The 15,793-nt window shown below is 23.3% G+C and overlaps 1 protein-coding gene across 2 annotated transcripts in view; it reads right to left on the bottom strand.

Moving 5' to 3' along the window:
* LOC122510782 (activating transcription factor of chaperone) overlaps positions 1-15,793 on the bottom strand; it is a 32,422-nt gene that overhangs the window by 9,846 nt on the left and 6,783 nt on the right. Inside the window, exon 1 of one of the 2 annotated variants that reach the window (XM_043625676.1) lies at positions 4,709-5,613. The exons of the other annotated variant lie outside the window; for it this stretch is intronic. Coding sequence (XP_043481611.1) covers positions 4,709-4,751 — 43 coding nt within the window. The 5' untranslated portion in view covers positions 4,752-5,613. Of the gene's footprint in view, positions 1-4,708; positions 5,614-15,793 lie in introns of those variants that run through there. 2 annotated transcript variants of the gene reach the window in all.

Raw genomic sequence — 15,793 nt, 5'->3', positions numbered from 1 at the left:
TTAAAAAAGTTATTCGATAGTTTAAAATTTGTATATATAATATCTCAAATGTAAAAAATCAGTTTTCTTTTTTAATTAAGAGAGAATAATTAGAACTGCACTTTCTGTTATTGATAATTTTCGCGTCAATAATGATTAAAAACTAGCCATTTAAATTTTAAAGGGAGAGAAGCTATCAATTTGTGGTATAAAAGTTGAAGAAGAAGGAAAAGAAAAAAAGAAAAATTGTCGATGATAATAAAATTTAAAAATGAAAGTTGAATCACATGTGTGTTTGCACATTTGACCAATCAAGCGACATGGACCTATTAAGATTTAATATTAGAATTTCTACATTCACGCTAACTCGCAGCCCTGACCTACTTTTCTTAGGAAACTTTGAACATTCACGGTTTAATACTTTTAGCGTTATCTTTGTCTTGAACCACGATGCATGAGGTCAATATTATTTTTGCATGACAAAAGCCACAGATGTATTAGAAGAAAAGGGTAACAATTGTTATTCTAATAATAAAAGATCATGCGATCATGAATATAATCAGTTTGAAAATATGTTTGGAAAATATTTTCGTTTCTTTTTCATTTCAAATTCGATAATGTTTTACGATTGTATTATTAGACTTGTACATTTTTTGAACTAATTTTATTGGTTCACTAAATAGTGATAAATTCTGATTAGACAAATGAAAGTGCATTTGGGAAAATATTTTTAATTATCAACTGCTTTTTTCTATTTATTTCTTTATTTTTAGTTATTTTTAATTATTTTTCTTAATTTCTTTATTTTTATTTATTTTTCGGAATTAATTTATTTTTATTCTTTTATTTCTTTTATTTACTTATTTTCATTATTTTTTTATTATTATTGAGAATCTATATTCCAGTTATTGCCATAAAGTAGTTAAAACAAAAAATTTTCGATTGTCAATTAAAGAAATTAATGATTAATTATAATCGTTGCATTGTTTTGAAAAAAAAAATTTCACTGCAGGGAGATATTTTGGAATATCATTATTAAACAGTGTTTCAAAATTAAAGTGGTAGATATTTTCGCTTTAGAGAAGTTCCCAATGTTTTGAATTAAAAAATTAAAAGAAAAATAATTTTTCAATGCAAATGTTTGTAAGAAAATTATTTTTATTTGTTTTTGTATAAAAATAGTTTAACAAAGTTTCTTGATCGAATATTTGCAGGAAGAAAAATTCTTAAACAAAAAAGGAAAATTTTCTTTAAACAAATGATTTTTTTTTGTGAAATTTTTTTGATTTTATTATCTCAACGACTTGAAGGAAAAAAAATATTTTTCTGACTAAAATTTCTTAAAATTTTGTATAAAAGGATTTTATCAGTTTTCTTGGTCCTTTTTTTAAAGAAATTTTTTTTATTAAGTCGTTGATAAAAAATCTTAAATTTTTCACTGGGAAAATAATTTGTTTAAAGAAATTTTTCTTTCTAGAAATAGTGCATTGAGAAAATTTATAAAAATGTTGTTTTACAAAAGTGTATAAAAAATCTTTGCTTAGAAAAATATTTATTTTTTTAAATCGTTGATTATAAAATATAAATTATTTATAACTATTTATAAATTCATAACTATTTTTGATAATAAAATTTTAAATTGTAAAAGAAAAATTGAATATCCGAAAAATTAATTTCGTTCATTTCAACTTTCAGATTTCGTTTAAAACGAATTATTTCTTTCTTCCAATATTTTGTAAAATTATTGTTCTAAAATGCAAAATAATGAAAAATTAAACACTATTTTAATAATTGAAAATTAGTGAATAATTTTCTAAATCTGAAAAACTACATTTTTTTGAATGAAATTGAAAAAATGAATAAAAAATATTGTCGTTCATTTGAACGTTCAAGACTTTAGGGACAAACTTCGAGAACTTTAGTGACATAAATTTGATAAAATTCTGTAGAGATACAAAAAATAAGAAAGAAAAAAATAAACGAAAGAAGTAAATAAATTAGCCGCTTTTAAGGGAAGAAAATCACAATTTTTCAAAGGGGGACACAATCAAATCTGTCTATAAAAAGAGTTTTAATGCTAAGCTTTGAACCGAAACTTTAAACTGATACGCAAGCGGATAACGGAAATTTACAAACGGAAAGTGAATGTGTTTATGTAGCAGTTTTTGAATAGTCGAAAATTTATTGCCTTCTGTAAACTGGTTATTAATCGGAGCTAGTTTGTGTGGTTTGGAATTTAGAAAACTAATTTGAAAAACTATTTTTTTCCCTCTCCTTCGATATGATAAACGTTTCAACTTATATATAAAGACAGAGAGAGAGAGCGAAATAGATCAATTATTTGTCAATTTTTATTTTGACTTTAAAGTGATAAAAATTGAACGCATTTATAAAAAAATCTTACATAAAATTTTCGTAGATAAGAAAAAGTATTTTAAAACAAAAATAATTCCTAAATGTTTCTTTTATCTTTTCCATTTTCATAAAAAAAAAATTTTTCTTTCAAATTTTTTCTTTTTATAAAATTTATGTCAAGCGATATTTTTAATCTCTAGAAAAAACTCATTGGTTTAAATTTTTATTTCAGATTATTTTCAGTTATCAAAAATTATCATTTTTGGAACAATTTCTATTCTGAGAATTTTCATATTTTCTGTGCGCTTTAAAAAGCAGAATTTTCTCTACAATTTTTGCTTTCTGCGGAAGTTTCAATTTTCTTTCTCTGAAAAAAAAATAAAATTACAATAAATCTGATACCAAATAATATTAAAATAAATCAAGTTTAAGTAAATTCCAGTTTCAAAATAAAACGATTTTTGTTTAGTATGTCAAGAAAATAATTTGAAAACAATACCGGATATTTTTTCTTTCATAATAACTTATTTTTACAAATCGTATCTATTGACAGTTAATGAGATTCCAACCCAATTTCAAACGTCATTTTAATTATTTTCTAATTTCCCTTTAATTGACTTTTAAGTTTTCTTTCTTTTTTCTAATTTCCGAAAAACTTACGGATAATTTAAAAAAAATTTATTTCGGTTTTATTTTCAAGAATGAAAAACGACAAAAAACAATAAAAAAAAATAGAAAAAACCAATTAATTGCAGATAATTTAATCGAGATCGTTAATTTCTGCTATGGTTGCAAACAAGATATCTTTTTAATTCCGATAAGACAAATGATAATATCAATCAGAAAGTGCAGGTATTGAAAATTGTGCAAATTTTTCTTTACTCTCGTAATTAATAAATCCGTCAATTTAATTAATTAATTAATTCTTTAATTTATGAATTTAATTTTTTCGTATCAATTTTTTTCCTTTCCTTTCTATTTTTTTCGCTTCAATTTACAGTGGAACCTCGATTATCCGAACCTCTGTTATCCGAAACCTCTATTATCCGAACCGAAAATCATTTTATCCGAATTTCTATTATCCGAACTTTTTTTTGGCTATCCGAATTTTAAAATTTATTTTCTCTATTTATTTTATTACTTATGTTTGTTTATGCCAAAAAAGTCTTAAAAAAATCATATATTGTGTTTTATTAATATATTATTATAAATTAATATATATACTTATATATCTTTGAAAAATGTATTAAATTAAATATGTACATATAGTTCAACTGTCCAATTTTTTTACTTTAATTATGAAAAACATTAAAACCTCTATTATCCGAATTTTCGATTATCCGAATCAGGCCGTGCCTAGGTTAGTTCGGATAATCGAGGTTCCACGTATTTCCTTTTTTTTCGTATCAATTTTTTTATTTTATTTTTTTCGTATCAATTTTTCTATTTTCTTTATTTCATTTTTTTCGTATCAATTTTTATTTTCCTTTTTAATTAAATTTTTTCGGAGCTACTTTTTATTTTGTTTGTATCGATTTTTTAATTTGTACTTTTTGCGTACCAATTTTTTATTTTATTTTCCTTTTTAATTAAATTTTTTCGGAGCTACTTTTTATTTTGTTTGTATCGATTTTTTAATTTGTACTTTTTGCGTACCAATTTTTTATTTTATTTTTCTTTTTAATTTAATTTTTTCGGAGCTATTCTTTATTTTATTTGCATCGATTTTTCAATTTTTACTTTATATAGGTATCAATATTAATTTATCAATTTTTATTATTTTTTCCCTATCAATTTTTTTATTTAATTTTATTCGTAATTTTTTATTTTCTTTTTTAATTTAATATTTCCGTGGCAATTTTTTATTTTATTTGTATCGATTTTTTATTTTCTATTTTTTTCATATTTGTTATTCCTTCTTTTTTAAAATTCTAATTTTTAATTATCATTATCTAATTTGAATTCCAATAAATCTTGAATAATTTCAATAAAGCCGCACTAAAATGGAATTAATTAGGAGAATTAATCAATTAAATTGATCAATGAATCTACAATTATTGAATTAATTTCATTCTGTACATTTCTTTCTATATAATTCTTTCTTTTTCTATTTATTTTCTAGACACGGTAGTAAAATATCTGAGACGAAAGAATTTTCCCTAAACATTTACGACTCATTCCTGTATCAATATAGTGTTTATTGAGAGAGAGAGAGAGAGATGTTTCTCAACTAATGAGAATATTTATTATCTCGAAAAGGTCAGTGCATCTTCTTGACTATTGAAATCTCAAATGTTAATTATTTGGATTTTTTAGTGGAAAATAACGCTCGAGGCTAATCTTTTTTAATGATAGAATATTGACAAAAACGTACCACCATAACAGACAGTTGACATTCTTGGCATGTTGATATTCATTTTTTTGTTATTTGTTTTCGATGATCAATAATAAAATGCAAATCACAGAAGCAGTGGTAATGCCGAGATTGATGGTGAATAAAAAATGTTCCAGAATAAGGATACACAAATAATAGCGATCGAATATGGTGGGCTAGATCTACAATAATAATTAAAGTATATCTTGTCCTTGCATTGATATTCTTTCAACGTCTTTTCACCAATTTTTGAGAGTTGACAATTATTTCTTTGTTCCACGTGTACCGATATGCGAACTGCATGCTATTATATAACATTAGCACACTCCAACATCGAGATGCTGGATTGATTCCTTCTGTCACTTTTAAAGATGCCAGTATCACAATATTCACTTAATGGCCCATAAAAGCCATAGAATGCAAACTTTTATTTCTGAACAGACCCCACGTTTTCTTCTTCTCCTTTCTTTTTTTTTTTGTTACAATCTCAAAACAATTTTTGAGATTCAAGTCCTTTTTTGTTGTCCCTCAATAATAAATGTTGTGACATTTAAATTACAAAGGTCACGGCACACAAAAAGAGGGAAATATTTCCTTTCTGCCCTCCGAATGCTTATGGAGATGGTATCAATTGAGTTGAATGATAAGAGAGACGAACTCCAAGTGTGATGTTAATTGGGCACTAAACTTGTACACGTGGCCGAGGGAGAGAAGGGAGAGGACACGTGTTGTGAGATGATGATGATGTGACACACACGAAACTCCTTTAAGCGGGATCTCAACAGGAGAGTTCTTCGAAGACAGTCGACGAGAGACTAACTCACAATTCGAAAACACACTGTGCCTGCCAGTCACACTCAGCGACAAGACAACTTGACAACTTCTTGTCGACCTGCGAACAACTGAGGAGAGGCGTGTTACCAATATACATACACGATTTGATTTGTATTGAAAAGACGTTTTATGCGACTCGATTTCATACACACAATCATTGAAAGAGTTGTTCTCTCGGGGGAGCTTATCTTTGGACTTTCCCTCCTCTTCATCTTCCTCCTTCCCTCGTTTCTCCTCTATAAGAGAGACAACATTTTCCCTTTCCTCCTCTCCTCTAAAAAACACGTCACATCCCCTTTCAGACTCCCATAGAGGTTAACCAGTTTATCCCACTCTCTTTTTTTTTCAACCACACACAGGAATAAAAAAAAATGATAATGTACCTCTAGTTTTGTTTGAGAGTGTAGAGACTGGCACCTTTGGAAAAGCTCGCAATACAACTAAAATTATATATTAGTATTAATTTGTCAAGTACATATCGATATTGTACGTATAGGAAAATATCTGGTTATACCCGTTATATAAAATATCGACAAGTATATTGCTTTTAATACTTAACAAATGAAATGCTTCTCATATCTCACGCCTCTTGTTACAGTTCAATCGTCATATTTCTCAACTGATACTAATGACATGACAATCTAGAAAAATTTCCCAAGTAGATCGAAACTTCCATTTATTGAATAAATCGACGGAATTCCTTGCCTCTGTTGCAACATAATTCTCGCAGCTTTTTTTTATGAAAAAAGGAAATAAATTTGAATTATTACACAAAAAATAATTTTTCCAAATAGTAAATCAAAGTTTTAAGTTTTTTGGTTAAAACACGATTGGAAAAAATGATACTATTTCCCTTTTTTTCCTCCTCATACGATTTTTTTTCACCCAATCTCAATCTCGATCAGAACTGAACTTTTAACCCTCCCAAATCTGCTGATGGTACCATATTCGAAAAATGTATTACTTTGATAAAAATTAAAATGATAAAATCGCATCGGATTTCTATATATAGTTTTAAGTATACAAAATAAATTTTTCAATTTTTATGCAAGAATTAAATTACAATTCTAGGCAAATTAGAATAATTCAATAATTATGTGCAAATCATAATAATTCCTTTATGTCTAAATCACAATAATTCCTATGTGTAAATTGAAATTCTAATTAAAAAATATCCATTAGAGTAAGATTTTAAATATTCAAAGAAGCGAAATTGTTTTTCTAATTATTTTCAAAAATTACTATATTGAATTAGCAAAATAATGGACGATGATAAATAATAATGTAATAATAATTCGGTGCAAATTACAACAATTCTGTAAAAAAAATCGCAATAATTCAATACACGGAGAGAGAATATATATTAAATTTTGTAAAAATATTTTCAAATTGGGGAAAAAGTGCGACAAAGCGAAATTTTGATATAAAAAAATACTAAACTTTAAAAAAACTTATGTGAAATTTAGTAGGGGAACATAGTCTAGGTCGGCCACCTTTTTGACTTTTGTTTATAACTTTTTTTTAAAAATGAATTTGGACAATTGAAGTATATGGTTGGAAAGTCCTGTTTAATAGGAACATTTTTTCTGTACAAAGTAAATTGACAGGTTTAAAAATGAAAAAGTTATAAAGATTTAAAAAAAAAAAAATTTGTAGTCCAGGTTGGCCATTACAGTCAAGGTCGGCCATGTTTAAAATTCAAAGGGCATTAATCTTTAAAAAATAAAATAACATGTTTGGAGTTACGGAAAATTGATTCTTTATTGTTTACAGTTTGTAACTTAATGAAATAACAAAATAATAACAATAAACAATATAAAAAAATAAATATAAATAAAAAAAAGTTTTGCACTAAAATATTAATAAAATTAAATAAAAATATTAATAAGATGATCAATTATATTATGAGTTATACAAAATTGCAGTTTTTGCAAATGAAGTAGCTCGTCCTCATCTTTGCGCATTTTAAACACATAGTGGCCGACCTTGACAGTAAGTAACATTACCGAATTGTTGTAACCATAAAGAAATACGTTTCGGGATTCGATTTTTTACTTTGTTTTCCTTTCAACCATGAGTCCCACAAATTTTCTGCATACTTGCTTTCACGATTCAATTTGTTTTTTATCTTTTATTAATGGTTTTTCACATTATGCACAAAACTTTTTTTGAGCTTTTTTTGTACCGACGTCACAGAAAACACAATTTTCGATTTTCCGAAAATGTAATTGAACAAAAAGTTAGGTTTCACTAAGACAAGCTTCGACAAAAATGCGCGTAGGTGGCGCTAGTGAACTTGACAAAAAAACGCGAGTGGCCTACCTAGACAGTAGGCCAACCTTGACTACATTCCCCTATAATTATATCAAATATCAAGAATATTAATTAAATTCTAATATAACTTTACTAAATTTCATATAAGTTTTTTTAAAGTTTAGTATTTTTTGATATCAAAATTTCGCTTTGTCGCACTTTTTCCCCAATTTGAAAATATTTTTACAAAATTTAATATATATTCTCTCTCCGTGTATAAATAAAAATTCGAATTAAAAAATGAATCATTGACTGAAATTTTAAACGTCTAAATCACAAGTATTCAGGGTAAATAAAAATATGAGGCTAAAGTCCGCAACGTTTTTAAAAACGCAAACAAAAATATAATGTGAAGATAAATTTTATTTTAGCTTCAAATTCAGGATTATTTTAACAACTGTCCTTTAAGTAAGAAATGATTTTTTCAAAAAATTTATAGGCATTAAAATTAGAGATTAATTTAAATGAAAAACAATTCTTTTCTGATTTTTATTTTAAAAAACGTTGCGGGCTTTAGCCTCGTAAGAAAATTTTAATCAAAAAATATTCTTTATACCTAGTAAAATTTTGAATATTCAGAGGAAAGAAATTTTTTTTCTAGGATTTGAATATTTTCCAAAAATTACTATATTGAATTGCAAAGTATTGTAAATTCAACGTTTACTTTTACTTGGAAGAATTAATTTTTTCATGTAGAAAATAATATTTTTTAACAAAATATAAACTTAAAGTAGTAAACAAAAATTTACTTATTTATTTTTTTCTTCTTCAAATTAAATTCTATTGCAATAATTTTGAGTCTCATAAAAAAAATGAATTATAAAGTTTCTAATTGTTAAATTATTGTTTTTAATTTTTAATGTAATCAGTAATTTTTGATAATATTTTTGGTGAAAACTATTTCGTTCATCTGAACGTTTTAAAACTTGGGGATCAGCCCTAAAGATTGTACTATTAAATGAACAACGATTTTTTTACGTTTCGTAAAAGAATTTTCTTAAAAAATATTGTTTTAATTTAGAAAATTAATTACTTTCTATAAATGTTGAATTTATTTTATTTTTAATTTTATTCCTGGTAGTGATTTTTAATAATTATTAAATAGAAAAAAAAATTTGTTTTTGATCGAGAACTTGAAAAACAAAATATTTTTTTAAGCAAATTTCCATTATATCAGTTTTACAAATTTTCTTGATCCACTAAAAAAAACGATTTTCAAACAAATTATTTTTCTTGAGAAAAATTTGTGATTTACCTATGCTATGATCAACGATTTAAAAGAATAAATATTTTTCTAAACAAATTTCCATAAAATTTAGTATAAAATCATTTTTATAAATTTACTTGATCCACTATTTCGAAAAAGAACAATTTTTGTCAAAAATTCTATTATTTTCTTTGCGAAAAATGTTAAAATTTTTTTTATCAATTATCACAAACGTTGTGAATTTTATCGACGTTTGTCACTGAATTAAAACTTGTCTAAAATTTCATAAATTTTCGATTTTGAAATTAATTGTGAATTGTGAATGAAATTATTTTCTTAGTTCCAAATACTGAAAACAATAATTGTAAATTCATACAAATTTAAAAGTGGGTGTGTAATATTACGTAAGAAAGTGACAAAAATTATTGTTGAAAATTCATTAAATTAATAAAACATTAGGGCTTTATTTATAGATATAAAATATTTTAGATAAATAAGAATTAATTAATTCTATGACGCGCTATATTAAAAATAAAAAATAAGATTAAATGAGAACTCAATTCTTTCTTCCAGTAAAAAATTATGAGACTGAAGTCCATAACAACTTCCAATTCAAGTTATTTTTAGGGAAATTATTGTCCTTCAAGAAACAGTTAATTTCATCTTCCTACAATTTTAACGTTTAAATGCAGAAAATTTATTCAATTTTGTAATTAGAAAAAGATTTATTATTTACTTTGCAAAAAATATAAATTTTCTCTAATCGTCGATCATAAAAGTTGGAAAATTCCCAAACTGAAATTTTTGGAGCTTTATTATCCTAAAAGTTTTGAACGTTCAAAAAACAGAAATTTTTTTTCGCTTTGAAAATAATTAAAAAAACCTATTTTTCTGAAATAATAGATAAAATAAATTAAATATTTTTCTAATTAAAGATTAATTTTTAAATATAGAAAACATTAATTTAGAAACTTCATATAATTAATATTTTTTTTAGTGACGCAAAATTATTGTAATAAAAATATAATTTAAAGAAGAAATGAATAAATTTCGTTCATTTGAACCTTCAGGACTTTAGGATCATATTTTTTAAATAAAATTAAAATTGAACAAAGTAACAAAAAAATTACCAAAACAAAAAATTTAATATTTAAAAAATTAACAAAACAAAAAATTAAAATTAAATAAAAATAAAACTTTTAATTTCTTAAAAAATTGTTCACATCAAAATAGAGAAGAATTAACTTGAAAAAAAATATTTCATAAGTTCTGAACGTTCAAATAAAAGGAAAAATTGTTCTCTGTATAAATATTTTCAAAAAATTACCAGGTGGAATGAAAAACAAAAATTTAAATTAAATATTTAGAGATAATTTATTTTCATACAAGTTACGAAATAATATAAGAATAAAATTTGAATTTTGAAAATGAAATAAAAAAATTTCGTATTAATTTGAAAGTAATTTTAGGGATATAAAAAAGTCATTTTTAATTTTTCTTTTTATAAAACTTTGCGTATTTCAATCTCGCTTTGAAAATAATTATTTTACGTACTATTTTCCTAACATATTTTTCAAACTACATCATCTATATTTCTAATTAGACGATATCAAATATTTGAAGGGCTGATGAATATTTGTATAAGGCAAATTCTAATTTTATTCAGAAAATCAAATAAAAATGTCATTCACACCAAAAAGTTCAGTACATTGACCTTCGCATTATTATATGAAAAAGCCTGATAGATAGCCTATTAAACTCTCTACCTTGAACCGCTTATTTCCAATGAATTTTTTTTTATTTATACAATTCTCATAAAAATTGTACTCTACAATTTTTTTTACAATAAGTACTATCCTTTGTTATTTAATTGCAAACAAAATCGAATAACAATACAAAAATTAAAAAAAATATGAATAATAGTATACAAAATATAAATACAAAAAAATAAAAATACATATAGAATAAAAAATATCGTTAAAAAAATAAATTTCCAAATCCTATTCTATTATGAAAAATTAATTACTCGACAATATTGTATAATATAATAATGTTTTTCGTTGAATTTCAATGATAATTTCAATTAAATGTAAATTAACGTGAAAAGAAAGAAAAACATTTAATTTATGTAATCGTAATTAAAGTGAAATTAATATTAACACAGGGACTAGATATTTGAAAATTTAATGAGATATAAATTAACATTGAAAGAGACTCGATTCATGTAAATTTGAATCTTAAATTTTATCCTCTCTCAATATATGTAGTAATTATATTGTTTACTTTTTTTAATTCCGTATTAGATGATTTTAGAATTAAAATCTATTTCTCTCCTTTTTTATGAGAGAGAGATAGAGAGAGTAATCCATAATAAATACCCTAATGTTATATCGCGTGATTATTTTTAAGTATGTCGCAGTATTTTTTTCAAGGTTATATATAATTTTCGTTGATTTTGTCAGAAATAGATAACAAGTCATTTTTTTTTTATTATCATTATCATTTGAACGTCATTGTGTACAAACTATCAAATTTTCAGCAGCATCTCTATAAGAAAATTATCAAAATCAAAAAGATTATAAATTGGAATTTATTGCGATGTCCCTTGATAGATATTAATGTACATTTTGATTCAATGCATTGATAACGTGATTACAAGGATTTGTTTTTATAATCGTATTTTACTGTTAAATTATTTATCTTTTTTTTCAAAATTATTTGTCATTTTTTCAAAATTATTTATCATCTTTTCAGAATTATTTTTCCAGGTTTCGCACTCAATAATTATTTAAATAACATTTAAATTAAAATTTTAAAAAAACAGTAAAAAGTAGCTTTACGACTAAGAAAAAAATAGCAAAAAGTATCTTCATGACTAAAAAAAGTAGTAAAAATGTAGCAATTGAAAAATTAAATTTGACGACTAAAATTCAATTTATTTTACAAATTTTTAATTAAAATTCTTTAAAAATACAATATATATTAAAAAATAATTGTTAAAAGTAAAAAAATCAAATTATTGAAAATATAAAATTTATTTCAATTAATTTTGCCAAAATTTCCAAATAACTGCGGAAATTTCATTTAATTCTCTTTTAATTATTTAAGGGAATTTAATTATTTTCAAAAAATTTTAATAACAATTTTTGATGACTAATTTTTTTTCACAATTTCTAAAATTTAATTATTTAAAACATGAATAATTTTTGCTAAATAAATATTTAAAAAATCATTTATTTTTCCACAGGAATTCAAATATTTAATAATTATAATGTAAATACTTTTTGAAATAAAACTATTTCTAAAAATTAAATATTTCATTCTTCCAAAATTCAGTAGTTTTTAAATTTTTGAATAAAATTATTTGAAACTTTAATAATTTTCCAAGAACATAATAAATTAATAACTTCTTAAAATAAATAAAATTTTAAGAAAATGTAAAATCTTCAAAGATTTTAAATTATAAATCTTTTGAAATTTAATTATTTATAAAAATTCATATTATAACGCTTCTCATCTATTCAAGTATTATCTAAAATTTTGACTAAAATTCAATTATAATTAAATGCAAAATAAGGAATTAATTTATTTTTCTTCTGTATCATTATAAAAAATGTAATAAAAATTTTAGAAAATAATTTAATTATTTCCAAGATTTTTAATACATTTTTTAAGAATAATTGCATTTCTTAAAGAATTTTATTGAAAATTGCATGAATAATAATTGAAATCCTGCAAAGAATTGAGTTCTTGCAATGAATTTTAGTAAAAAATTTTTAAATAATTTAATTCCTGCAAAGAATTTAAATAAAATTTAAAAATAATTAAGTTTTTAAAAAAATTTTTTTAAATAATTGAATTTTTCGAGGAATTTTATTAAAAATAAATTTACATATTTATAAATTATAATTCTCATGAAAATTCTCCGAGAGAAATAAATTATTTTTTTATAATTAATTAAAATTTAAAATTGATTCAATTAAAATTTTTCTAGAAGCATTCTAAAAAAGTTTTATCAAAATTTAAAAAAAAAATTGATTTCTTTCAGAGAATTTTCTTGAGAATTGCAGTTTAAATTGAATTTCTGCGAAAATTTTTTTTATGAAAATAATTGAGTTCTTGACAAGAATTTTATTCAAAATTTGTTTAAATAATTGAGTTCTTGAGAAAAATTTTCTTCAAATTTTTCAAAGTAATTGAATTGTTTCAAAGAATTTTATTAAAATTTTTAAAATAATTGAATTATTTCGAATATTTCAATTAAAATTGTATTTATTTATTTTAAATATTTGTATTAAAAATATTTGAATCCTTGCGATGAATTTGATTTATTTAGGAAAATAATTAAATACTTTCGATGAAGTGTAGGTATTAAAATTTTTAAAAATAATTAAATTCAATTAAAATTGATAAATCGAATTCTTATGAAGAATTTTATCGGATTTCTTTTTTTAAATAATTGATTTATTTCGAAATTTTTTTTTGAGAATTGTATTTTAAATAAAATTCTAGTGGGAATTTTATTTATAAAAATAATTGAATTTCGGTGAGAAATTTTATTACAATTTTTCTTAAATAATTGAATTCTTGTCTAAAATTTATTTTTTTAATTTTTGAAAGTAATTGAATTGTTTCAAAGAGTTTTATTAATTTTTTTTTAATTATTTACTAAGAATTATATTAAAAATTTTGAAAATAATTTTTTTATTTTAAGTTTCAACTATTAGGGAATTTAAAGTGGTGCAAATTTTCAAGAAAAAGTAGCTTTTATTGTCACAAATCTAAAGCAAATATTAGCAAATCGGATAAAAAAAAGTAAATAGTAGATTTCTGTAGATGAATGTTCTTAAAATTATTTATCCTCCTTTTTAAAAATGATTTGAAATTCAATTAAAAAAGATTTTTTCTTTAATTATTTTTTCCTCGCATCTTTTTCTTTTTACTTTACATAAACACCTGACAATTTTAGAAAGTCTTTACATGTCTTTTTTGCCACTTGATATAAATTGAATACGTTTAATATCATGGCTTTTTTTTACAATCAAAGTATCAAATCTACAGAGTGCGGATGGTATAAGTTATAAACAGGTTGTGCGCTTTCGTCGTATGCGGTTTATTTTACTACATATATATCGAAATGTAACCGGTCTTTTAAGTTCTTGTTATCCGAAAAATAGTATAACCCGTAAATAAAGAATAAACAAAAAAAAAACTTCCAAGTAAACATATTAATTTGCTCATCAAAAAATTTCGAAGGAAGAATTACATTTTTTTTCTCTTTACTGCAAAATAAGTTTTTGCCAATTCTTACGTGATTGTTGATAATTAAAAAATTAAATCAGTCAGTAAATTGAATTCTCGTTACAATTATTACACATTGTCTGTGATAAATGAAGGTTTTCCACCTATTCAAATCATCTAAAACAAAGTATAATATTTAACAAATAAAAAAAAATAAAAAAATTGTTCATCGGGCGTCAATATTGCACACACAATAAGCGGAAAGAATTTGAATAATTCAGCATTGCAATAAAGCAAATTGATCATTAGTTAAAGGAATAAACGAAGGTTGTCTGTAATATTCATCAATCTGTGCGCTTACCGAGTCAAGTATATTCAATAATTTTATTGTCGCGGATTTATGGAAAATATGTAAAACTGGTTTTCCCTCGACTTAAGTAAAACTTGACGTATCTTTTATCCTAATTAAGCGTTCGACTTATAATTAATTGAATTCAATGCAACGAGTCATAATTTTTTCTCTTTTCATATTGTAAATAATTCCCAATGATATTTGCCTTGAGAGCAGAAACCTTTATTTTAAAAAATTTAATTCAACAAATTAATAATTCAAATTCATCATATAATCCTCTCTCTCTCTCTCTCTCTCTCTCTCTCTCTTTGGTTCATCATTCGTTAATTTTTTTTACATATTTCTTTAATTAATTCATAATTAGATTAAATAAATTATTTTCTTTAATTAATTCATAATTAAATTAAATAAATTATTTATTTAATAAATAATTAATTACAATTTATTTATTAAAGTAATTAATTGACTGAACAGATCAATTATGCGATGATTTATACACCAATTGATTATTCAGAAAAATATTACAAAATTTCTTTTCATATTAAATTAATTCTATAAACACTGAAAGTTTGTCTTCTTCAAAATGTCTCGTGGAATTTATTTCTAATCAAGAAAAAAGACACTTTGAAAAAATTTAGAGGTGTTGACCTATTTGAGTTTCCAATATTATAATTTATATTGAGGGAAATTTCTTTGAGTAATTTTTTAATTATTCGTTCGATAAAGGCAAACCTAGAAAATGTGACTCTGTGAAAATAAAAAAATTTACGGGTTAATTCCGGTTTTGACGATTATTATCAACTGTATTTACACGATTGGTTGAAAGTGTGTAAAAATTTATTTACATAATTTTTGTCGATAAAAAAAAGTGAACTAAAACTCTCGAGACTAATCGTGAGCGGCCTGCAATTTGTGATATATGTATTCTTGAACTTTTATTAATTCTCTATTATTTGTAGATCAATCATTTATTACAATTTATACGTGCATGTAAATAAAATGATAGCCAAGAGCGTGAAATATCGCTACATTAAAACTTCTTGTAGCATTTGTTTCAATACTAAAATGATAGGAAATCGAACAAATAAAATTTATTTTGGAAATAAACGTTGAGTAATATTTTAATATTATTTTAACA

Source organism: Leptopilina heterotoma, unplaced genomic scaffold, assembly GCF_015476425.1.
Source record: "Leptopilina heterotoma isolate Lh14 unplaced genomic scaffold, ASM1547642v1 Lhet_73, whole genome shotgun sequence".
NCBI lineage: Eukaryota > Metazoa > Arthropoda > Insecta > Hymenoptera > Figitidae > Leptopilina > Leptopilina heterotoma.
The sequence above is the reverse complement of the archived record's forward strand: the minus strand, read 5'-3'. Positions and strand labels throughout refer to the sequence as shown.